The following is a 27,426-nucleotide window of genomic DNA, read 5'->3' on the forward strand; positions in this document are numbered from 1 at the left end:
TGCAGGCCACACCCAAGTTGGTGCAGAAACAGTAGGGGGAGTACTGCCAGAAGGCAGAGAAAGGCTTCCCAGTTTTAGAGAGTTTTCCTGGATAAACCTTGTCACCCAACTGGGTGGTTTTACCTTGAAAATCCTTGAAATGCTGGAGAACAAGACTTAGGGGTGTCATAGGTCCTTTACTCTCTGCTTGCCCCATTTCTTCAAACACAACAAACAACACAACAGACAACAAAAGACAAGACAAAGACAACCGCAGACCAGACCCAGCAGCCCTTCCTCAACCAGATATCAAGTCTAAGGATGTGCAAGATATAATCCCAACTCAAAAACATAACCTGCCGCTGGTGGGGATTTTTTTCAGTCCCCTGACAGCCTAGGGGGACTCAAACCCCCTGACTGCCTAGGGTGATACAAACCCCTGGCAGATCCCCTGACCGCCTAGGGGACTCGAACCCCCTGGCAATCTCCCAGTGGAGGGATGGGGTGTCCCTGCTTCCACTCCAGCCCTGGGGAGCAATGCTGCATCCAGCTTCTCCCCAGTGGGCTATACCCTGGAGCTCCACAACCAGACAGACCAGATCCCACAGAATAAAATCTCGAGATCTTACCTCTGGAGGCTTTTCCCAGAAATTCTGATGCTGACTCAGTTCTCATCCATTAATTGTGGATGAGCCCCCAGAATGTTGGGGTTCATTATCAAATGAACGAGACTGAGACAAAGTGAAAGTTATGCAAAGCCTTGTTCTATGCCAAGCATTAGAAGCTAGACTGACCAGCCAGGGGGAACAAGACTGAGACAAAGTGAAAGTTATGTAGAGGTTTACTCTATGCCAAGCATTAGAAGTCAGACTGACCGGCCAGGGCCACCTCCAAAGAGAGTGACCCCCTCCCGATCTCACAGGCTGGTTTTATAGGGCATAACTGCAGACCCAAGGTATGTGACTTCTATTGTTAAGGTGTTTACTCCTGGAATCGATACCCGAAACCATACCAGGAACTATGGGGGCGTTTATTACCGGAATGAACAAGAGTGGTGAGAGTGGGCATCCTTGTCGTGTTCCTAATCTCAATGGGAAGGCTGCAAGCTTTTTCCCATTGAGGATGATATTTGCTGTGGGTCTTTCATAGGTAGATTTTATGAAGTTCAGGAACGTTCCCTCTATCCCTATACTTTGAAGAGTTTTAATCAGGAACAGATGGATTTTGTCAAATGCTTTTTCTGCATCAATTGAGAGGACCATGTGGTTCTTCTCTCTTCTCTTATTAATTTGTTCTATCACATTGACTGATTTGCGAATGTTGAACCATCCTTGTAGCCCAGGAATGAATCCCACCTGGTCATGGTGGATAATCTTTTTAATGTGCTGTTGGGTCCGGTTTGCTGGCATCTTGTTGAAAATCTTAGCATCCATATTCATCAGTGATATTCTCCTTTTTGGTAGGGTCTTTGCCTGGTTTAGGGATCAAGGTAATGCTGGCTTCATAAAAAGAGTCTGGAAATTTTCCTTCTGTTTCAATTTTTTGAAACAACTTCAGGAGAAGAGGTGTTATTTCTTCTTTGAAGGTTTGGTAGAATTCCCCAGGGAATCCATCAGGTCCTGGGCTCTTGTTTTTTGGGAGGTTTTTGATCACTGCTTCAATCTCATTACTACAGATAGGTCTATTCAGGTTGTCAATTTTTTCTTGGTTCAATTTTGGGGGTTTATAGTTTTCCAGGAATGCATCCATTTCATCTAGGTTGCTTAACTTATTGGCATGCAACTGTTGATAATAACTTCTGATGATTGTTTCTACTTCCTGGGTGTTAGTTATGATCTCTCCCTTTTCATTCATAATTTTATTAATTTGAGCTTTCTCTCTTTTCTTTTGGATTAGTGTGGCCAATGGTTTATTGATCTTATTGATTCTTTCAAAAAAAAAAACAGCTTCTAGTTTCATTGATATGTCCTACTGTATATCTGGTTTCTACCTCATATTGATCTCAGCTTTAATCTTTTTTTTTAAAGATTTTATTTATTTATTTATTTGACAGAGAGAAATCACAAGTAGATGGAGAGGCAGACAGAGAGAAACAGAGGGAAGCAGGCTCCCCGCTGAGCAGAGAGCCCGATTCGGGACTCGATCCCAGCACCCTGAGATCATGACCTGAGCCCAAGGCAGCGGCTTAAACCACTGAGCCACCCAGGCGCCCTCAGCTTTAATCTTGATGATTTCCCTTCTTATGCGTGGAGTTGGTTTGATTTGTTGTTGATTCTCCAGTTCTTTAAGGTGTAGAGACAGCTGGTGTTTTCTGAATTTTTCAATTTTTTTGAGGGAGGCTTGGATGGCTATGTATTTCCCCCTTAGGACCGCCTTTGCTGTATCTCATAGGTTTTGGACCAAAGTGTCTTCATTCTCATTGGTTTCCATGAATTGTTTCAGTTCTTCTTTGATCTCCTGGTTGATCCAAGCATTCTTAAGCAAGGTGGACTTTAGCTTCCAGGTGTTTGAGTTCCTTCGGAACTTTTCCTTGTGATTGAGCTCCAGTTTCAAAGCATTGTGATCTGAGAATATGCAGGGAATAATCTCAGTCTTTTGGTATCGGTTGAGTCCTGATTTGTGACCCAGTATGTGGTCTATTCTGGAGAAGGTTCCATGTGCACTTGAGAAGAATGAGTATTCTGTTGTTTTAGGGTGGAATATTCTGTATATATCTATGAGGTCCATCTGGTCCAATGTGTCATTCAATGCTCTTGTTTCTTTATTGATTTTCTGCTTCAATGATCTGTCTATTTCTGAGAGAGGCGTGTTAAGATCTCCTACTATTAATGTATTCATATCAATATGGAAAGAAGTTCATGGATGTAAACAACAATATGGCTACCTAGGCAATATGGAGTTGCTCTGGCTAAGCAGGCCCTAATAGTTAAACAGGTTTTAACATTAAATTGGCCCTTAACAGTTCCACTGAGGGCTGTATAAGCAAGATTATCCAAGTTAAGTCTTATTAAGCAGGAGGCATTGAAGCAAAGGCTGAGGGAGAAATTTAGCCATGCAGATAGCAGATGGAACAGCATTCCCACCAAAGGGATCAGCCATCAAAAAAGCCAGAGTGAAAGCATGTCTGGCATGTTCTGGTGTGGAGGCCAGTGAGGCTCAGCTGCAGAGCTGAGGATATGGAGCCCTGATCTTATAGGGCCTCTTAGACAGGCTTTCACCCTGAGGAGAACATGAAGAGACTGTGGTATTCTAAGGAGTGATGTGATGAGGGTGTGTCTTGAAAGGATCATTCTGACTGAAATTCTCTGATGATGATGGCATGCGGGAGGCACCAGGTTAGAAGTGGGGAGGAGAGTTCCAGGGCTCTTTCAGTCAGCCAGGGAAAAGAGGACAGTGGTTTGGACAGAGTAGACCAAGTGGAGGGGATGGTAGGTGTTTGGCTACTGGATGTGTTGGAAGGTGATGCCAACAGGGGTTCCTGATGGGTGTAGGGTGTGAGAGAAAAAGATAGGAATCAGGAACTAAAGCAAAGCTTTTGTCTTGAGCAATTGGAAGGACAGAATCAGGAATCTTAGGTACAAAATAATATTTAACATGATGAGACATGTTAAGGTCTCCAGTGGAAAGCCTAGCAAAGAAGAAAAGAGAAACAGGACCGAGCTCTAGGGCATTTCATCCTGAAGACTAAGAAGAGGAGAAAATTATATTTTGGGTATAAAAGATTCCTATCTTTAATGTTACTTCCTAAAGAATATCAATGTTCCTTATATTTTATTCATGTGTATTCTTTTGATTTAAAGCAAAAAAAAAAAAAGTATGTGGGGTATATTTCTTCTGGATGAACATTTTTTTATTTTTTTTAATGAAATGCTTTATGTGGCCCCCTCATTCAGGTCCAGATATTTGAGTTCAACAATTTTTTATTTTCTAAAAACATAACTATTCATTTTCATATTAACTTGGAAAAGTCTGTAGCTGCTTGGGTAAATATATACCACCTTCATCAATTCTGGTTTTTTTAAGTGTACAATTCAATCTTTTTAGTGTATTCGCAGATATGTGCAACAATCACCACAGTCAACTTTAGAACATTTTCAATACCCCAAAAAGTAACCATGCACCATTTAGTGACTGCTCCCCATACCACAACCCCCCATTTTCCCCAGGCCAAGGAAACCACTAGTTTATCTTCTGTCCCTGTAGATATATGCCTGTTCTGGACATTTTATTTAAAAATCAATTATTTTAAAAAGGCAATCATAGAATAAGTAATTTTTATGAATGGCTTCTTTCACTTAGCCTAATGTTTGCAAGGTTCACCTATATTGTAGTGTATGATATCAGAACTTTGTCCTTTCCATGGCTAAATAATATTGTATGGCACAGCTATGCTCTATTTTTTTAATCCATTCATCATTGATGAACATTTTGGTTGATTCCACCTTTAGCCATCATGAAGAGTGCTGTTATAAACACTTGTGTGCAACATTTTATTTGATGTGCTTTCAATTCTTTGTACTATATAAGTAGGAATGGAATTACAGGGCTGTTTGGTAACTCTGCACAACAATAGAGGAAATGACAGACAATGTTTCCAAAGGGACTCCACCATTTTTTTTTTAAGATTTTATTTATTTATTGGACAGAGAGATCACAAGTAAATAGAGAGGCAGGCAGAGAGAGAAGAGGAAGCAGGCTCCCCGCTGATGCGGGGCTCGATCCCAGCACCCTGGGATCGTGACCTGAGCCAAAGGCAGAGGCCTAACCCACTGAGCCACCCAGGTGCCCTGGGACTCCACCATTTTATATTCCACCAACAGTGTGTGAGGATTCCTACTTGTCCATATCCTCACCAACACTTACTATTAGCTGACCTCTGACACTAGCCATCCTAGGGGGTCTGAAGGCTACACACCATGCATCTTTTCATATTCTATTGGCCAATTATATGTCTTCTTTGGAGGAATGTCTGTTCAAATCTTCTACCTATATTAAAATTAGTTATTAACCTTTTATTATCATTCAGTCATAAGAGCTTTATGTAGTCTACATAGAAGCCCTTATCAGATATATGATCTGCAAATGTTTTTCCTTTCTATAGATTGTATTTTCGCTTTCTGAATAGTCCTTTGAAGCACAGAAGCTTTAATTTTGTTGAAGCCTGAACTTCTCTATTTTTCTTTTTATGTTCTTGCTTTTGATGTCATGTTTAAGAATCCATTGCAGAAACCAAAGACATGAAGATTTATGCCTGTTTTCATATAGGCATTTTATAGTTTTAGTTCTTTTATTTAGGTCTCTGATCCATTTTGAGTTAATTTTTGTTGATGATGTAATGTAAAGGCCTTCTTTCATTTTTTGCATGTGAATATCCAGTTGTCCCAATGTCATTTTTGAAAAGACTATTTCTCCCCCATTAAATTTTCTCAGCACCCTTGTGAGTTTGTTTCTGAACTTTGAATTCTATTTCGTTAGTCAATATGTCTATTCTTAACACAAGTACCACAAAGGTTTTTTTTTTTAAGATTTTATTTATTTATTTGACAGACAGAGATTACAAGTAGGCAGAGAGGCAGTCAGAGAGAGGAGGAAGCAGGCTCCCCGCTGAGCAGAGAGCCCGATGTGGGGCTCGATCCCAGGACCCCGGGATCATGACCTGAGCTGAAGGCAGAGGCTTTAACCCACTGAGCCACCCAGGCGCCCGAGTTTTGATTACTTTGTAGTACATTTTGAAATCAGAAAGTGGGAGTCCTTCAATTTTTGCTCTTCTTTTTCAAGATGTTCATTTGCTATTCTGTTCTCTTTCGATGCCTATGAATTTTAGGTTCAGCTTATCAATTTCTGTAAGGAAAAACAGCTGGGATTCTGATAGGGATCACGCTGAAGCTACAGTTCAATTTGGAGAGTATGGATCTTAACAGTATTAAATCTTCATGTCCATATGAACATGGATTTTTTTCATTACTTTTTCACAAATGTTTTTTAGTTTTCAGGGTATAAGTTTTGATCTTTATAAATTCAACTTATTCTTAAATAGTTTATTCTTTCTGATGCTGTTATAGATGGAATTGTTTTCTTAATTTTATTTTCAGATGGTTCATTTCCAGTGTAAGGAATACCACTGATTTTCTTACATCAATCTTGTATCCTGTCATTTTGCTGAACTAATTTAGTAGTTCTAATAGTTTTCAGTGTTTTCCTTAGGATGTTCTGTAGAAATGAACGTGTAATCTGTGAATAGATCCTTGACCAATTTGGATGACTTTTGTTTCTTTTTTTTTTTTTTTTTTTTTTTTTTTTTTTTTGCCTAACTGCCCTGGATATAACCACTAGTACATTGTTGAGTAGAAGTTGTGAGAGCAAATGTTCTTATCTTTTTCTGATCTCAAGAGGAAAGCTTCCAGCGGTATGCAGTAAGTAAGCAAACCAATAAGTATGTTCGTTATGGGTATTTCTTAGATACCTTTCCCAGGTTGAGGAAGATGCTGCCTAGTTCAGTTTCTTGAGTGTTTTAAACATGAAAGTGTCTAGGATATTTGTCAAATGCTTTTTCTGCATCTATTGAGATGATCATGCAGTTGTTTTTTATTGTATTGTGGTGTATTACATTAATTGATTTTTGTTAATTTTGGCCTTCCATTGGTGGAATAAATCTCATTTGGCTATGGTTTATGATACTTTTTATACGTTGCTGGGTTAAGTTTGATAGCATCTTGTTGAAGGTTTTTGCATCCATGTTCAAAGAGATATTAGTATACAGTTTTGTTGTTGCTGTTGTGATGTCTTAGTCTGGTTATGGTATCAGAGTAATACTGGCTTCCTACAATGAGTGAGGAAGTGTCTCCTCTTATTCTCTTTTTGGAAGAGCTTGTGAAGAACTGATATTAATTCTTCTTTAGATATTTTGTAGAAGAGACCATTGAAGTCATCTGGAACTGGGCTTTTTTTTTTTTTTTTTTTTTTTTTTTGAGAGAAAGGGGGAGCACCAATGGAAGCAGAGGGAGAAGCAGACTATCCGCTGAGCAGGGAGCCTGATGCAGGGGCTCCATCCCAGGACCCTGAGATCATGACCTGAGCTGAAGGCAGACACTTAGCTGACCCGCCCAGGTGCTGTTGGAACTGTGCTTTTTCTTCATGAAAGTTTTTTATTATTATTCCAGATCTCTTGGTTTGTTACAGATGATCTATCCAAATTTTCCATTTCTTCTTGAGTCAGTTGTAGTGTTTTACCTGTTGCTTAAGAATTTTTCCATTTCATGTGGGTTATCTAACTGTTGCCATTAAATTGTCCCTAGTCAGGCAGATTTTTCTTTGCTTGTTTAATCATTTACTTTAGATATATGGCATTTTTTAATGACTACTTTGAAATCTTTGTCTAATAAAGATTGCATTTGGCCACTCTCATAGTTTCTGTTACCTGCTTTTTTTTCTGGTGTATGGGTCAAAGTGCATAGTTTGTTTCTTTGTCTCATAAATTTTTTGTTGTTGGAAACTAGGTTTAGATAATACATTGTAGCAACTCTGGGCCCACATTCTACACTCTACAGCTTGTTTTTTTTTTTTTTTTTTTAAGATTTTATTTATTTGAGAGAGAGGGAGAGGGAGTTGGAGCAGGGGTGGGGGTGGGGCGGCCGAGGGAGTAGCCTCCTGGCTGAGCAGGGAGCTCCATGCAAGGCTTGATCCCAGGTCCTGGGATAATGACCTGAGCGGGAGGCCAACACTTAACTGCTTAACTGACTGAGCTACTCAGGTGTCCCTAAGATTTGTTACTGTTAATTAGATTTTTTTTTTTAAAGCCTGGCTGAAATAATTTAGTGGAGTCTATTTCTCCCCCTCAGTGTCAAATTGCTTCTCAGGAGTGGGTGTAGCTTTAGGTATACCTGCAGCCCCCCAGGATACCTGTTTCTCCCCCAGACAAAACCTCTGAGCGAAAGCTCTGGTGCTAGGATGGGGGTGGACACAGGGACAAAGGAGTGCTTCTCTCTGGGTGACACCCCTACTTTAATAACCAAGGGCTTAGAGCTGCCCCAGGTCTCTGTTTGCCTCTCATGCTGTGGAACTCCTACCCCTTAAACAAAGGCAAGGGTGATCATGGTCTAGTACTCTCACTGGCACTGCAACCAAGATGGGCCCTCATCCCACAAGTAGGGACTAGGCAAAAGAAGAGAGTCCCCCTCTCTTGGCTGCACTCACTGCAACTTGGCATCAGTTGCAAGGAGCTGGAAGCAAGATTAGAAATGCTCACTAGATGACCTGCTCCTCCAAGGGCGAGAACACTAGCCAGCTCTCTGAGTGGGATCTGGTGGAAAAGGATCCTGCACTAACCCAGACTGGTCTTGCTCACTGGGAAGGGGGCAAGTGGGCATGGCTCTTGGTTTGGATACCACAGACCCCTATGGTTTTGATGGAGTTTTAGTAGATTATCTTGAATAGGTATTTCTTCATTTGTCATAGGCCATTAGGACTATTTCCAGAAATTTTAAATGTCAGGGTGTTTTGTTTTTTTGTTTTTGGGGGTTTTTTTTAGTAATTTTCACAAGTTTTGTTGAGGAGTTGATCCATGGAGTTCCTCGCACTGCCATGACAAAGGCAGAATGCATCAAAAATAATGATGTTGTAGATTTACCTCAAATGCTTGACTCATATTTGGAATATAAGAAAGAGCGCAGAGGATCATAGGGGAACAGAGGGAAAACTGAATGGGAAGTCATCAGAGAGGGAGACAAACCATGAGAGACTCTTAACTATAGGAATTAAATTGAGGGTTGCTGGAGGGGAGGTAGGTGGAGGGGTGAGGTAATTGGTGATGGGCATTAAGGAGGCCACGTGATATGATGAGCTCTGTTATGTACAACTGATGAATTATTGAGCTCTACATCTGAAACAAATGATGTAATACTATAGGTTGGCTACTTGAATTTAAATTTTTTTTAAAAAGGAAAAAAAATACTTGATTACTATTTTTTTGGAATATAAATGTCTTTCTCTAGGTGATCCTGGTTCATAAGCCTCTCTGACCTCATAAATGGTCATAGGGTAAGTGTGCAGAGACATTGTAAATGTGTGTTTGCTTGAGTGTACCACGCCTGGCTTTGTACTAAGGAGGGGTCTTTCTAGCCGAAACATTCAGCGATATTGTTCTGCACTTCAAAAAGATAAAATTGGAATTCTTAGCACAGCATACTAGAGCCTTCATAATCCATCCTCTGCCCACTCCTCCAGCCACACTATATCCAACTCCCCTTCATGCCCTGCGTTCCAGCCACACCGAAAACTTCATTTTCCTAAAGACCTGCTTTCCCATATATCTGAAGTTTTGCATACACTGTTCTCTCTTCCATAATACATTTTTTCAATTTTGTTCACCACTGTGAACGGAATCTGGCTATATCAAGGAGAGACAGGATCTCCTAGAAAGAAGCCAGGGTCATAGCATCTAGGAGGTGAAGGACCAAGCTTAGAAAATACACAGGATCTGAGAAATTTCCAGAGGCCAGAAACAGAAAGTCCAAAGCACCACAGCTATTTCTTTCAGCAAAGAGAGTCTGGCCAGGTTGTTACCGTCACAAGACATCATATTTTCTGTCTAGCACCCAAAGGTCCCACTGCCCCCACTGCATGACATCCCACCTGCCAGTTCTAGGAACGAATGCCAGTCTTTTGTTCTTCTTTAAGTTACTTGCTCAAGATCCACAACCCTTAAGAGTAACATTTCACTGGCAATGTCCTGGCTCTGCCTCCTGTGGATTGAAGAAAGGGAGGTAGGTCCTTCCTCTTCTGGCCGTTGTAGTAAAGTCTGACAAATTTCTTTTATAAAGACCAAGCCTTGATGTAATGAGCTCTGGGTGTCATACACAAATAATGAATCACTGAACACTACATCGAAAACTAACAATGTACTGTATGTTGGCTAATTGAATTCAAATAAATAAAAACTAAGCCAGTGAGGAGAGTACCTGGAATGAAAGGAGGCTGCCTGCTAGACAATCAAAAATGAATATGCCCACTTAAGTTCCTTCTTTTTTTTTTTAATATAATTTTTTATTTTTTATAAACATATATTTTTATCCCCAGGGGTACAGGTCTGTGAATCACCAGGTTTACACACTTCACAGCACTCACCCAAGCACATACCCTCCCCAATGTCCATAATCCCACCCCCTTCTCCCAAACCCCCTCCCCCCAGCAACCCTCAGTTTGTTTTGTGAGATTAAGAGTCACTTATGGTTTGTCTCCCTCCCAATCCCATCTTCTTTCATTGATTCTTCTCGTACCCACTTAAGCCCCCATGTTGCAACACCACTTCCTCATATCAGGGAGATCATATGATAGTTGTCTTTCTCCGCCTGACTTATTTCGCTAAGCATTTGGTTGACCATCAAATCACCTCCTTCTTCCCATTATTTAAAAAAAAAAAAAAATTCCTCTTTCAAACCTAACTATCCTCTGACACATGCATACAAAACCCACGGAGCCCCTTTCAAAAGAGCAGAATTTCTCTTCACAGGTCATGCAAGTTCCACAGTGTCGTTCTGAAGAGAGCAGATGCTATTTTGAAGGCAGTTGGGAACTATGGAAAGTTATTTGGTAGTAAGGTGACCTTACTGGGGTAGGAATGGCTCTGGCAAATCCTGGACCTGAAGCTAATTCATAGCATGACATTTATGAAATTTTATTGAATGAAACCGTCATCTTGTCTCCTCCATTTGATTGTGAGATGCTTGAGTAGAAGCCTGGGTTTACCCCTAGCACAACATTTAGCACGTTGCAGACACTGTTTAATTATTTGTTGAATAAACTAAAAAAAAAAAAAAAAAGGTTTTTTCCTGTTGGGTTCCAGACAAATTTGAGACAGAGTCCCAATATCAATCACAGTAATATTCCAGAGAATCAGATAAAAAATTTCCAACTTGAAAAAAAAAAAATTTCCAACTTGAATGCTCTAGAGCAGACAACAGACTGATTGCTTCATCAAAACCTGTTCATACTGCCAATGACCAGTATTCTTTGTCTTTTACAGCTTATTTATAGCCTTGTTATGAACATCTTAAGTGTCTGCTTTTCTATAATTGGTATAATGATACTAAGTATTGCCTGTTTCACATATCATGCAGACACCAACGAATATGTTTGGACACATGTAAGTACCAAGTTTAGTAATAATAAGATCCAAATTTTAGATATAAATGAAAAAACTATGGTAAGTGATGTATGTTGCAGTGGGCAAGGTATGGAAAACACAGCCAAATTTGACAATCATCTTTGGTATGGAAATATACAAACAAACTGTGTCTCCTCCAAATTTTTACCATGGGAATATGAAAAAATCATTTTTAGTCCAGCTAAATAAACACTAGAAGCCTCGGAGAGAGGTCAGGACTATCATTATGTGAAGATAAAGTGATAGGACACCTAGAAAACTCCGAAGACTCAGCTAAAAAATCACTGCAACAAAACAGTTTAGGAAAGTAACTGGGTAAAGAAAAATGTAGACAATTAATACATTTTTTTTTTTAGAGAGAGAGAGAATCTTAAGCAGACTCCATGCCTAGTGCAGGGCCCAAAGTGGGGCTTGATCTCACAACTCTGAGATCATGACCTAAGCTGAAATCAAGAGTTATATGCTTAACAAATTGAGCCATCCAGGCTTCTAATACATTTTCTTTGTACTAGAAATCACCACTTTGGGTGCTAAAGTAGGAAAAATAATAAATGCCTAATCAAAATAATAGCAAAGCTATAAAAACATAATGAGAAGAAGTGAATACTGTTCAGAAACTACATTCTTGAATGCAAACTCATATCATAAAATTGCAAGATTCTGCAAATTAATACATAAATGTGATCAATTCCACTTAGAATCCCAACACAGGCGGCTCCTGGGTGGCTCAGTTGTTAAGCGTCTGCCTTTGGCTCAGGTCATGATCCCAGGGTCCTGGGTTCGAGCCCCACATCAGACTCTCTGCTCAGTGGCAACATGTTTGTCCCTCTCTCACTCCCCCTGCTTGTGTTCTCTCTCTCACTGTGTCTCTCTCTGTCAAACACATAAATAAAATCTTAAAAAATAATAGAATCCCAACAAAGGTTTGGGAGGGAATGCAATAAAACTACTGTAAAATGTGTATGGATGGGGAAAAGATTGTGAGAAAGGTGCCAATGATGCCAGTGGTTGGGGAGGGACAAACAACTTGCTGAAACAGATATGCAAATATGTGATTAAGCCATTATAAGAAAAATAGTATAATATTTATACACGAAAAGAAAAATTGGTCAAAGTACAGAGAGCTGAGAAGTAAATCTTAGTACAGGCAAAAAATATTATTTTATGGAAGATCATTTTACCAGGCAATATGGAAAAGGTGAAACTTGATAAAGTAACATTAAATCAATGAGCTCTCCATTTCAAGTAAAATAGTAATGGGCTCCATTTTCCCAATGTGTAAAAAGAAATCACAGATTAAATGAATGAGCATAAATAAATAAATAAGCATTAAAAACCACTGGAAAAGGGTATAAAGTATAGAATTAGTACCTCAGTTACAAAAGAAAAGAAAAGAAAAAAGAAAACCAGGAAGTGTTCCTGGGTGGCTCAGTCTGCTAAGTGCATGCCTTTGCTTGGCTAGGGTCATGATCCCAGGGTCCTGGGCTCCCTGCTCAGTGGGGAGTCTGCTTCTCCTTCTCCCTCTACCCTTCCGCTCCATTTATCTTCTCTCACTTGCTCTCTCTTTCAAGTAAATAAATAAACCTTTTTTTTAAATTAAATAAAGTAATAAATAAAAAAGAAAACCAAAAATTAAAAAGGAAAAAGAAACGCCTTTCATGCCTCCAATATTTACATCTTTCATATGCTACAGGCTGAGATAAGAATAGCCTAAAGAGAGGGACCTCAGCAGGCCCTGAGAACAGAAATCTAAACTGTTGCCCTGTTGGGTTTTGAGCTTGCTTGGGGCCCATGACCCTTTTTTCCTCCTTATATCTCCCTTTTGAAATGGAAATATCTATCCTGTGTCTGTCCTACTAGTTATGTCTTAGCAGTAGATAGCTCATTTCCTGGTTTCACAAGTCCACAGATGGAGAAGCATTTTGCCCTGAAATGAACAATTCTGTGAGTCTCATCCATAGCTAATTAAGGTAATTTAGATGATGAGATTTGGGGCTTTTTGACCTGAGGACATTTAGGTCATTGGAGTTGATGTCAAAATGGGTCAAAACTTTTGTAGATATCAGGATCAGGTAAATATATTTTATACATGGGAGGGACATGAATGTAGAGGCGGGACAGAGACAGACTGTTATGGGTTGAATTGTGTCCCCAAAAAAGACATGTCTTCACCCACACTACTTCAGAAAGTGACATTATCTGAGAACAGGGTCTCTGCAGGTGGAATTAGTTCAGATGAGGTCATGCAAGAGTAGGATAGGCCATTGGTCCAATATAACAAGTGTCCTTATAAGAAGAAAGAAATCTGGACACAGACATGGAAGGAAGATGGCCATATAAACATAGCAGCAGAGGTTATAGTAATGCTACTACAAGCCAAGAACACTTGAGGCTACCAGAAGCTGAAAGAGGCAAGGAAAAATCCTCCCCTAAAGGCTTTGGAAAGAGAATTCTCTTGCTAAGGCCAATGCACTCTTTTTGGACTTCTACCCTCCAAAACTGTGAGACAATAAATTTCAGTTGTGTTAAGCCACACAGATGTGATGATTTATTACAGCATCCCTGGGAAACTAATATGGCAGACCAGTGAATGGCCACACACTTTTCTCTTTCCATGTTCCAAACCAACTAAGATAAGATACAAGAAATCAAGCAGATGTAGATGAAACTATAAGCTTTATTGTGATTATTATAGTTGGAGAATAAGTCTTAAATCTTTGACCAAAATAAGCCTTCTGATACCTCCTTCCATGAACTAAACTTATCTACCTAGTTGCAAATAAATGATAGATCTCCCGGTACTGTAACCAGACAATTCTCAGAATCTGGGGCCATAAAGACAAACAGTTCTGAAAAAAGAACCCATAAAGGATAAAATCACCAAGTAGATAAATCTCTGCTTCTCATATGGGGAATTTTAAGTAAGGAGCACTGAGACACACTAGAAGCCACTCTTAAAGCTGAAACTCCTACTTCAGGCCATGGTAGAAACGTGGGAAGGGAGGAAGATTGGCTCCACCTAATACATGTAATAATGCCTACAACATGGGGGTCAAAAGAAAATAGAACATGCAAATTGTAGGTGCACTAAATGGAAAAGCATAAAACACAAGTCATGCCATCAGTCTTACCAAAAGAGAAAGTATAAAGAGAGAAAAGAGGGGCATTCAGTACCAAATCCTGAAGAATTCCACCCACCCCACAGTACTAAGGTAAGCTCTCTGCTTTTCAGTCTTGTCACATGTAGAAGAGAAATAAAAGTATCCAACTTGTAGGGTTGTTGTTAGAAGAAGTACTTAACAGAATGCAAGGTACATATGTCAGTACTTCATAAATTTTGTTCTTATGAAAAATACACAAAAGTAATCATAGTTGTGTGAGACTGATATGATGAATGATATTTATTCCCCCTTACTAAGTATTGTTCTTGTGTAATTTTTAAATGGCTAATTAATATAAGAAATTTTTCTTTTCTTTTTAATTTAGATGGCTGGTAGTATGCTTTTACAATATTTACTCTTCAGCACTATCTCGGAAGTGATCTGTGCATGCATAACTATCAGATGGATTTCAGTAGCTTTAAATCATCCAAAATACAATGAAAAGAGTGAGTAATTTTGCTTCTGGAAGGATGATCAGGATAGAACAGCTTCTATTAAGAACCCCCTCTTCCAGAAAACATCAAAATCCTAGAGGAGAACACAGGCAGTAACCTCTTTGCCATCATTGTAGCAATTTCTTACTAGATATGTCTCCTGAGGAAAGAGAAACAAAAGCAAAAAATAAACTATTGGGAATTCAACAAGATAAAAAGTTTCTGCACAGAGAAGAAAACAAGCAATACAACTAAAAGGTAACCCATGGAATGGGAGAAGATGTTTGCAAGTGACATACCTGATAAAGGGTTTGTATCTAAAACATATAAAAACTTATAAAACCCAACATCCAAAAAATCCAGTTAAAAAATGGACAGAGAAAGACAACTATCATATGATCTCCCTGATATGAGGAAGTGGTGATGCAACATGGAGGCTTAAGTGGGTAGGAGAATAAATGAAACAAGATGGGATTGGGAGGGAGACAAACCATAAGTGACTCTTAATCTCACAAAACAAACTGAGGGTTGCTGGGGGGAGGGGGTTTGGGAGAAGGGGGTGGGATTATGGACATTGGGGAGGGTATGTGATTTGGTGAGTGCTGTGAAGTGTGTAAACCTGGTGATTCACAGACCTGTACCCCTGGGGATAAAAATATATGTTTATAAAAAATAAAAAAAAAAAATGAAGGAAAAAAAAAAATGGACAGAAGACATGAATAGATATTTTTCCAAAGAAGATGTACAGATGGCCAACAGACACATGAAAAGATGCTCAACATCACTCATTATCAGGGAAATACAAATCAAAACCACAATGAGATAGTACCTCAGACCAGTCAGAATAGCTAAAATTAACAACACAGGAAACAACAGATATTGGCAAGGATGCAGAGAAAGGGGAACACTCTTACACTGTTGGTAGAAATGCAAACTGGCTCATCCACTCTGGAAAACAGTATGGAGTTTCCTCTAAAAGTTAAAAATGGAACTACCCTATGATCCAGCAGCAGCTCTACTAGGAATTTAGCCAAAGGATACATAAGTATTGATTTGAAGGGATACATGCAGCCTGATGTCTTTTAGATTTGCATCACCCAGGAGATTAATAAAGGAAATACATAGACTGAAGAGGTTTCACGGGTTATACTAGTAATATGGGGGCACCAAATGCTACAGACTCTGAAGTGCAAATTTATTTATAAATTTTTGTTTCCAAAATTTGATATCTTCATATTCCTTCAGATAGTAAAGATTTTAGAGGACCCTGAAGAGATTACTTCTGGAATAGAAACATAAGGCTCTCTAAAAAAAGACATAGAGATTCCAAAGCAGAAAAATACATAATAATTAAAACGATAATATCACTCAAGGAGCTCAACAGAATACTTGATTTGACAAAAGAAATGATCCACAAGCTTAAAGATAGGTCAATTGATAGGTCAAAATGCCAAAAGGCAAAGACTAAGAGAAAATCTTGAAATCAGCCAAAAACAAGGAATTCATCCTGAAAAGGTAATCTTCAGTAAAATTCCTCATCAGAAACCATGGAGGCCAGAAGACAGCAAGTGGGATGACATCTTCAGAGCACTGAAAGAAAAATACCATCAACCAAGTATTATATAGAATATTGTAACAATATTAATAATAAGATAATATTGACAATAAATTAAAAAATAATTCAAAATAATCAAAATAAAAATGTAAAGTGGTATAAAAGAAAAATAATTAAATAAAATGGCATGAGAAAACATTCATGTAACATAAACAAGAGCAATACTGGACAAACAGAATAACAAAGACATACGATATAGAAAACTGCAAAATAACAGATGTAAACCCTATTTTATTTGTAACTACATTCAATGTATATGGATTGGACACTAATCACAAGGCAGAGATTGGCAAAATGGATTTTTAAAATGTATTCGAATTAAATGCTATATATGAGAGACACACCTTAGATTCAAAGATACAAATAGGTTGAACATAAGTATGGAAAAATATATGCTATAAACAGAAATGAAAAGAGAGGTGGAACAACTATAATAACATCAGACAAAACAGACATTATGACAAAAGTTATTAAACATAAGGAAGATATTCTTAAAATGGTTTTTTTTAAGTTCAGTCCACCAGGAATACATATCAATTGTAAGCAAATATGCACTAACAAGAGTCCTGAAATACATGAAGCAAAAACTGGCAGATTTGACAAGGGAAACACAAAATTTTAAAAACAACAGTTGGCAACTTCAATACCCCATATTCAATAATTTACAGGAATTGTGCAAAAGGGAAAGGCTATAGGAGAAATTGAATGACATTATTAACCAACTAGACCTAATAGATGTCTGTACAACATTCCACCCAATAACACAGAGTACATGTTCTTTTCAGGTGCACATAGATTATTCTCTAGGATAGACCATATTTTAGGTTGTAAAACAAGTCGCAATGAATTAGAAAAATGGAAATCATACAAAGTATGATTATAATGGAATTAAATCAGAAATCAATTAAAGAAGGAAGTTTTAAAAAGTCACCAATATCTGGAAATGAAACAACACACTCCTCAATTACCAAAAGGTCAAAGAAGAAATCAAAAGGAAAAATAGAAAACATTTTGAGATGAATAAAACAAATACCAAAGGAGTACATGCACCCAAGATGTTTATAGCAGCAATGTCCACAATAGCCAAACTATGGAAAGAACCTATATGTCCATCAACAGATGAATGGGTAAAGAAGCTGTGAGATATATCTATGTATCTATCCATCTATCTATCTATCTATCTATCTATACACACACACACACACACACACACAGGAATACTATGCAGCCATCAAAAGACATCTTGCCATTTGCAACAACATGGATGGAACCAGAGGGTATTATTTTTAGCGAAATAAGCCAATCAGAGAAAAACAATTATCATATGATCTCTCTGATATGAGGAACTTGAGAGGCAGGGCAGAGGGTTGTGCAGGGTAGGGAAGGAAAAAGTGAAACAAATGGGATCAAGAGGAAGACAAACCATAAGAAACTCTTAATATCACAAAACAAACTGAGGGTTACTGGGGGGTGGGGGAGGTAGGGATAGGGTGGCTGGATTATGGACATTGGGGAGGGTATGTGCTACAGTGAGTGCTGTGAGTGCTGTGTAAGCCTGATGATTCACAGACCTGTACCCCTGGGGCAAATAATACATTATATGTTAATTTAAAGAAATATACAACATACCATGACTTACTTGATGTATCTAAAGTACTGCTTAGAGGAAAATCTATAGCTCTAAATACTATATTTTTTAAAAGGATAAAAGTCTGAACTCAAAAACCTAACTTTCCAACTATGGAAACTAGAATGGGGTTGGGGAGATAAGTAAAATAAGTGAAGGACATGAAAGCGTACAGCTATCATGACAAGCCCTGAGTAATATACAGAATTGTTGAAGCACTATATTGTACACTTGAAACTAATATAACACTGTATGTTAACTATACTGGAATTAAAATTAAATCTTATAAATATTTAAAAACTAAACTAGAAGAGAAGAGAAAACTAAACCCAAAGTGAGAGGAAGAATGGAAATAATCAAGACTGTGATGGAAAAAATGAAATAAAGAAGAGAACAATGACAGAGAAAAACAATTAAACCAAAAGCTGACTCTTTCAAAAGAACTCCCATCCCCAAAAGACAAATCTTTAGCTATGCTCAGGAAGGAAAAAAACGATTTGAAATCAGTTACTGAGGGGTGCCTGAGTGGCTCAGTTGGTTAAGCGACTGCCTTCCGCTCAGGTCATGAACCTGGAGTCCTGGGATAGAGTCCCGCATCAGGGTCTCTGCTCAGCAGGGAGTCTGCTTCTCCCTCTGACCCTCCCTTTCTCATGCTTTCTCTCTCACTCTCAGTCTCTCTCTCTCAAATAGATAAATAAAATCTTTTTTTAAAAAATAATTCTGTTACTGAAATCATAAATGAAAGGAGGAATATGACTAACTACCTTACAGAAATAAAACAGACTAAAAGAGGATACTGTGTATAATAATATGCAAACAGTTTAGTTAAACTACATGAAATGGACAAATTCCTACAAACATACAAACTACTGAAACTGTGTCAAGAGGTAATAAAATCTGGCCTCATCAAATGAGTTTGGAAGATTTCCTTCCATTTCTATTTTTTGAAACATCTTCAGTAAAATAGGTATTAATTTCTTCTTTAAATGTTTGGTAGAATTCTTCTGGGAAGGTATCTGACTCTGAACTCTTGTTTTTTGGGATGTTTTTGATTATTGCTTCATTTTCCTTGCTGGTTATTGGTCTGAACCCAAAACCAAAGACCCCATCAAAATGGAGAATTATAGACCAATATCCCTGATGAACATGGATGCCAAAATATTCACCAAGATACTAGCCAATAGGATACAACATTACATTAAAAAGATTATTCACCACGACCAGGTGGGATTTATTCCTGGGATACAAGGGTGGCTCAACATTTGCAAATCAATCAATGTTATAGATCACATTAATGAAAGAAAGACAACAACCATATGATCCTCAACTGATGCAGAAAAAGCATTTGACGAAATATAACATCCTTTCTTGATTAAAACTTTATTAAAAATTATAAGCATAGAGGGAACATACTTCAATATCATAAAAGCCATCTACAAAAGCCCACAGCTATATCACTCTCAAGAGAGAAAAGCTGAGAGCTTCTCCCTTAAGGTCAGGAACATGACAAGGATCCCCACTGTCACCACTATTGTTCAACATAGTACTAGAAGTCCAGGCCTCAGCAAGCAGACAACAAAAAGAAATAAAAGCATTTACATTGGCAAAAAAAAAAAAGTAGTCAAACTCTCACTCTTTGCAGATGACATAATACTTTATACAAAAAAAAAAACAAAAGACTCCACCTCAAAATTGCTAGAACTCATACAGTAATTCAGCAACATGGCAGGATTCAAAATCAATGCACAGAGTAAGTTGGATTTCTATACATTAACAATGTGACTGAAGAAAGAGAAATTAAGGAATCAATAAAATTGCACCAAAACCCATAAGATACTTAGGAATAAACCTAACCAAAGAGGTAAAGGATCTGTAGTCTAAAAACTACAGAACACTGTGAAAGAAAATTAGGAAGACACAAAGAGATGTAAAAACATTCCATGTTCATGGATTGGAAGAACAAACATTGCTAAAATGTCTATGCTGCCCAGAGGAATCAACACACTCAGTGCAATCCTATCAAAATACCATCAACACTTTTCACAGAACTGGAACAAATAATCCTAAAATTTGTATGGAACCAGAAAAAAAAAAATAGCCAAGGGAACATTGAAAAAGAAAACCAAAGCTGGGGGGCATCACAGTGTTTGACTTCAAGCTGTATTACCAAGCTGTGATCATCAAGACAGTATGGTACTGGCACAAAAACAGACACATAGATCAATGGAACAGAATAGAGAGCCCAGAAGTGGCCCCTCAACTCTGTGGCCAACTAATTTTCAATAAAGCATTAAGAATAGCCAATGGAAAAAAAGACAGTCTCTTTAATAAATAGTACTGGGAAAATTGGACAGCCACATTTAGAAGAATGAGACTGGACCATTCTCTTACACCATACACAAAAATAAACTCAAAATGGATGAGAGATCTAAATGTGAGACAGGCAGAAACCTCTTCCACCTTGGCTGCAGCAACTTCTTGCAAGATATGTCTCTAAAGGCAAGGAAAACAAAACAAAAATGAACTATTTGGGACTTCATCAAGATAAAAAGCTTCTGCACAACAAAGGAAACAACAAAACTAAAAGGTAACCTACAGAATGGGAGAAGATATTTGCATATACAGAGGGCGGGTATCCAAGATCTATAAAGAACTTCTCAAATTCAACACCCAGAAAAACAAATAATCCAGTCAAGAAGTGAGCAGAAGAAATAAGCAGACACTTCTCCGAAGACAGGCGTACAAATGGCCAACAGACACATGATAAAATGCTCAACATCACTCAGCATCAGGGAAACAGAAATCAAAACCACTTGATATACCACCTTACACCAGTTGGAATGGCCAAGATTAACATGACAGGAACATCAAATGTTGGTGAGAAAGTAAACCTCTTACACCGTTGGTAGGAACGCTTACACCATTGGTGGGAATACAAGCTGGTACATCCACTCTGGAAAACAGTATAGAGGTTCCTCAAGAAGCTAAAAACAAAGCTACCCTATGACCCACAATTGCACTATTGGTTATTTACCACAAAGATACAGATGTAATGAAAAGAAGGGGCAAGGGCATCCCAATGTTCATAGCAGCAATGTCCATAATAGCCAAACTGTGGGAGGACCCAAGATGTCCTTCAACAGTGGGATGGATAAAGAAGATGTGGTTCATATATACAACGGAATATTACTCAGCCATCAGAAAAAAATGAATACCTACCATTTATATCAACATGGATGGAACTGGAGGAGATTATGCTGAACAAGATAAGTCAATCAAAGAAAGACAATTATCATATGGCTTCACTCATGTGTGGAAAGATAAGTAGTAGAGCAGGGGATCACCGGGGAAGGGAGGGAAAACTGAATGGGAAGAAATCAAAGAGGGAGCCAAACCATGAGAGACTCTTGATGCTGGGAAACAAAACAGAGGGTTGTGGAAAGGGAGGTAGGTGGGGGAATGGGGTAACTAGGTGATGGGCATTAAGAAGGGCACGTGATGTGACAAGCACTGGGTGTTATACCCAACTAATGAATCATTAAATACTACACTAAAAACTAATAAAATAGACAAATACAAACAAAAGGAGAGTGTATGATGTACTGTATAGTGCCTAACTGAGGCACTAACTAAAAATAACAATTTTTTTTAAAAGAGAAGGGTATAGACCAGGATCCATTATGAGTATAAATGTGTACACCTCAAAGAAAAAAATGCTAGCAAATGGATTCCAGCAACATAACAAAAGCATCATGCATCATGACCAATTAGGATTTATCTTAAGAATTCATAGCTGGTTGAACATGAAAATCAAATGTAATATATGCTGAGAAACACCCTGTTGATAAAATAAGAGACAAAAAAAAAAAAAAAACCCACATGACTATCTCAATAGGCATAGAAAAAGCATATAACAAAATCCAACACCCTTTCATGATTAAAAAAAAAAATCAACAAACTAGGAATAGAAGGGAATTTCCTCAACCTGAAAAGGAGCATTTAGTTGTGGGGGAAAAAATCCACAATTAACATCATACTTGATGAAGGGATACTGAATCCTTTTGCTCTAAGTTCTGGAACAAGACAAAGATGTCTGCTTTTGCCTTTTATACTTAACATTGTACTGGAGGTTCTAACCAGGTAAAGTAGGCAATAAAAAGAAATGAAATTATCCAGTTTGGGTGGTAAAGGAAAAAGTAAAACTAACTCTCTTTGTAGCTAATATGATCTTGTATATATAAAATGCTGAGAAATCCACACACAAAGAAAATCTAGTAGAACTAATAAACAAGTTCAACATGTTGGTAGGCTATAAAATTGCTGTATAAGAAAATCAGTTATTGGGGTGCCTGGGTGGCTCAGTGGGTTAAAGCCTCTGCCTTTGGCTCAGGTCATTATCCCAGGGTCCTGGGATCGAGCCCCACATCTGGCTCTCTGCTCAGCAGGGAGCCTGCTTCCCCCTCTCTCTCTCTGCCTGCCTCTCCACCTACTTGTGATGTCTGTCTGTCAAATAAGTAAATTTAAAAAAATCTTAAGGAAATCAGTTACCATTTCTATATATGAAAGCACAATTGCAATAACATCAAAAAATAAAATGCTTATATAATTTATATTCAGGAATAAACTTAAGAAGAGGAGTGTAAGACCTGTCCAACACAAACTAGAACACATTATATAAGAAATTAAAGGTTTAAACAAATGGGAAAGTCCCATGTTCGTGGATTAGAAGATTTAATATTAAGATGGCAATACTCCCCAAATTAAATCTGTAATTCAAAATCCCTACCAAATTCTCAGCTGATTTTTATAAGCTTACCTTAATATTCATATAAAAATGGAAAGAACACAAAATAGCCAAACTAATCTTTAAAAAAGAAAACAAACCTCTACACACATATTAAAAAGACCAAAATCTGAAACACTGACAACACCAAATACTGGTGGGAATATGGAGTAACAGCAACTCTCACACATTGCTTTACTAGGAATGAAAAATGGTACAACCACTTTGGAAGGCTGTGGTTTTGATGGTTTCTTACAAAACTAAACATACCACCACACAATTTAGCCATTACGTCCCTTGGTGTTTATCCAAAAAAGTTGAAAACTATGTTCACACAAAACCCTGCACACAGATGTTTACAGAAATTTTATTCAAAATTGACAAAACTTAGAAGCAAGCAAAGTGTCCACTAGTCGGTGAATGGAAAAATAAATTTGTTCATCCAGACAATGAAATACAATTCAGAGATAACAATAAATCAGCTATCAAGCCATGAAGAGACATGAAGAAACTTCAAATGCTTATTACTAAGTGGAAGAAACCAATTTGAAAATTATACATACTGTATGATTCCAACTATACAACATCTGGAAAAGGCAAAACTATGGATATGTTTACTTTTTACAGAGTAAAAAGATCAGCAGTTGCCAAGGAGCAGGGGACATAAACTGACAAAGCACAGAGATTTTTAGTGTGGTGAAAATGCTCTGTATATTTTAATGATGGATATATGTCATTATACATTTGTCCAAACCATAGAATATTCAACACCAAGTGTTAATCCTAACGTAAACTATGCACTTTGGGTGATTATGATCAGTCAATGCTGATTAATCCTTGATAACAAATGGTGACTTATGTCAATAATGTGTGGGGGACAAGGGATATATGGGAAATCTCTGTACCTTCTTCTCAATTTTGTTGCAAACCTAAAACTGCTCTACAAAAAAAAGGGGAAAAAAGGAAAATAAAGTCGGAATACTCGTGTTTCTTAACTTCAAAAGTTATTACAAAGCTCTAGTAATCAAGACATTGTGGTACTATCATAAGGATAGAAGTAAGAACCAGCGAAGTAGAATCAAGAGTCCAGAAATATATCCTGAATAAATCTGAAAAGGAAATTACAAAAACAATTCCACTTACAATATCATCAGAAATAATAAAATACTTGGGAATTAACTTAATCAAGTAGGTGAAAGACTTATACAATAAAAACTAAAAAAAAAAAAAACTACTGAGAAAATTTAAAAAGACATAAGTAAAAGGAAATATATCCCATATTCATGATGGGAAGAATTAATGTTATTAAGTGCCAGTGGTACTCAAAGCAATCTATAGATTCAACGCAATCCCTATCAAAACCTCGATGCCATTTATGCAGAAATAGAAAAACCTATCCTAAAATTCATATGGAATCCCAAGTGAGCCCAAAAAACAAAACAACCTTAAAAAAGAAGAACTGAATCTTGTAACACTACAACAAAAACTAATGATGTACTGTATGGTGACTAGCATAACCTAATTTTTTAAAAAATAACAAAGCTGGAAGACTAATACTTTCTCATTTCAAAATTTACTACAAAGCTACAATAAAACAATGTAAGTTTAGTCTTTTCAACAGATAGTACTAGGAAAACTGGGTCTCCACATGCAAGAGAATGAATTTGGATTCCCTACCTCACACCATATTCAAAAATTAACACAAACTGGATCAAAGGTATAGTTGTAAAACCTAAAATAATAAATCTCTTAGAAGAAAACATAGGGCAAAACTCCATGACATTGGATTTGGCAATGATTTTTTGGATATGATACCAAAAGCACAGGCAACATAAGTAAAAACAGACAAATTGGACTTCATTAAAATTAAAAATTTTGTGCATCAAAACACAATACCCACAGGTAAAACGGTAACTCATGGAATCAGATAAATATTTGTAAATCATGTATCTGATAAGGGGTTAATATCCAGAATAATTGAAAATAACAGAAATTAACTGTTCAAAATTGGGCAAAGGATTTGAATAGACATCCCTCCAAATAAAATATATAAATAACAAATAGGCAAAAATGCTCAACACCCCTATCAGCAGGGAACTGCGAATCAGAGCCACAATGAAAGACCATCTTAAACCCATTAGGATGGCCACTATCAAAAAATTTTTTAAAAAACTAGAAAATAACAAGTATTAGCTAGAATGTGGAAAAATTAGACGCTTGTGTGCTCTTGGTGGGAATGTAAAATGGTACAGCTGCTATGAAAAACAGCATGGTTATTCCTCAAAAATTAAAAATAGAATTATCATAGGATCCAGCAATTCCACTTCTGGATATGTACCCCAAAGAATTGAAAGCAGGATCTCAAAGAGGTATTTGTACACCCATGTTTAGAGTAGCATTATTCGTAATAGCTAAATTGTGGCAACCCAAGTGTACATCGGTGTGAATGAATGGACAAGCAAGATGTGGTATATGCCTACAACAGAATATTAGTCTTGAAAAGGAAGAAAATTCTGACATATGCAACAGCATAGATAAACCTTAAGGACAGTATGCGGAATGAAATAAAGCAGTCACAAAAAGGCAAATCCTGTGTGAGTCCATCCCATAGTAGAGAGTAAGAGTGGTCAAAATCCTAGAGGCAGAAAAGAGAATGAGGGTTGCCAGGGCTGGAGATGGGTGAGTGGGGAGTCATTGCTTAATGGGTCTAGAGTTTCAGTTTTACAAGATGTAAAGAACTATGAAGATGGATGTGGTGGTGGTCACACAACATCCTATGTGTATTTAATACCACTGAACCAGGCACTTAAAAATGGTTACAATGATAAATACTATGTGTATTTTAATACAGTTTTTATTATTGAAAAAAAGTCAACATAATACACTACATAGAATAAATATACTACAATATACTATATAAATATACTATTATATATTTATATTTACATAAATATATATATATAAGTATACTATAATATACTACATAGAATAAAGGGTAGAACGATCACTAAATAGTGATGGAAGGAGCTTGGTTGTAATGACTGAATCTTACCACCTTACCTATATGGTTTGTCTCAGTTCTTCCAAAATAGGTTATTAAATCCCCCCATAAAACCCGCATATGTATATATGCGGGAGGGCAGGTTCACAGAATTCCTGTAGCATAGTATTTAGAGGAAAGTGATGGAAAATGAAGCTGGAGAGGCTAATTGAGGCCAGATCCTAATAGGGCTCAACCACCCTACTAAAGAATTTGGAATTTAGCCTGTAAGTACCCTGTGGCTACTGAACGGTTTCTAGCAACAGGGTTTCTTGGTTAGACTTTATGGTCAGATACAGTAGTTCCCCCCCTTGTTCATGGTTTTGCTTTGCAAGGTTTCAATTACCCTCCATCAACCACATCTAGAAGGGGATGACCCACCTTCTGATGGATGATCAGAAAGTCACTGGTAGCCTAACGCTACCTCATGATGCCTACTTTGTCCATCTGACTTCATCTCATCACGTAGGCTGTTCCCATTAGAATGCCTTCTGCAGCTACTCCCCCAAACCTGGTAATGGAAGCCCGGCAGCTCTCTGCTCCGTGGGTTGTTTGGCTCTTTCTTCTCCTGACCTACAACATGAAGTAGAGGATCCAAGAGGAATCTTAATAGTCACCACAAGCCAGCTGAAGGTCAAAGTCATTTTCTGAGGAGTAATGTTTTAGTTTAATTTGGTGGTTGTAATTCACTGAAACTCTGATGGGTCAGAGGTCTCTTGCCACTCTATGTCTTCCCCAGGATAGAGTGGGTGTTTTCACCTGGTCACGTTCTAGGTTTATATACTTGTTTGTTTGTGTTTTGTTGTGTTTTGTCTTGTTGGGACTCAGTGGTTCGGAACGAGGCTCTTATTTTATGGTATAATAGTGATCGGTCTGCTCTCACCCAGGTTCTTCACTGTTGGAATCCAACGTCTCCAAAACACCAGCATGACTCCAGTCATGAACAAAACATAAACTGAATTAGTGAAGAATGGTCATTTATCAAGAGGCCTCATGGAAAAGACATGTTAAGGAAGTCCTTTCTGGCACACCTTCTCCCTACTTCTTCAATAAAAGATGTGCTTTGATCCCAAGTTGATTCTACCCTTTTTCAAAACAATCTGAGTTAACATAGACCAATACAGCCAGTCCTGGGGTATCACAGTAGTAACTACAAGACTCTTGACTTCCCTGTGCTTTTAATTCCTCACCTGTAAAACAAAGAATAGTTCCTAGCCCACAAATAGATGCAAATATTAAATTATAATACATCGTTAAAGGACTTAGAATTCTGAGTTCCTTGTTTATGCTACTTCCTCAATAAATTATGATTACTTGCCATTTATTAGTTTTATCATTTTATCTGTAGCATGATGATGTAGGAGGCTGGATGGAATTTTTGTTTTCCAAGAATTAGTGACCAGAGTCCTCCTGTTCAAGTAGAAGATGTACTCAACATTCTAAGTCCAAAAAACCACTTAAGAGCTTGCTGGGCTGCCATTCTGAGGTCAGATTATGCCTCCCAAAAAGATATGTTGGAGTCCCCAGTACCTCAGAATGTGACCTTATTCAGAAATGGGGTCTTTTGTAGAGCTAATCAAGTTAAAATGAGACCATTAGTGTGGGACCTATGCTGATGCCTGGTGT

At 37.7% G+C, this 27,426-nt stretch overlaps 1 protein-coding gene across 3 annotated transcripts in view; it reads left to right on the top strand.

Annotated features, from left to right (window-relative positions):
• The window catches only part of LOC101691381 (membrane-spanning 4-domains subfamily A member 3-like), a 47,846-nt gene extending 20,953 nt beyond the window's left edge, over window positions 1–26,893 (top strand). For all 3 annotated transcript variants that reach the window (XM_004770393.2, XM_013044549.2, XM_045068756.1), the window contains 3 exons: window positions 11,000–11,119; window positions 14,627–14,747; window positions 26,688–26,893. In XM_004770393.2, the coding sequence (XP_004770450.1) occupies window positions 11,000–11,119; window positions 14,627–14,747; window positions 26,688–26,731 (285 nt within the window). In that variant the 3' untranslated portion in view covers window positions 26,732–26,893. The remainder of the gene's footprint in view (window positions 1–10,999; window positions 11,120–14,626; window positions 14,748–26,687) is intronic.
• The last annotated feature ends 533 nt before the right edge of the window (window positions 26,894–27,426 follow it).

Source organism: Mustela putorius, unplaced genomic scaffold, assembly GCF_011764305.1.
Source record: "Mustela putorius furo isolate JIRA1106 unplaced genomic scaffold, ASM1176430v1.1 tig00000127_pilon_pilon_pilon, whole genome shotgun sequence".
NCBI classification, from domain to species: domain Eukaryota; kingdom Metazoa; phylum Chordata; class Mammalia; order Carnivora; family Mustelidae; genus Mustela; species Mustela putorius.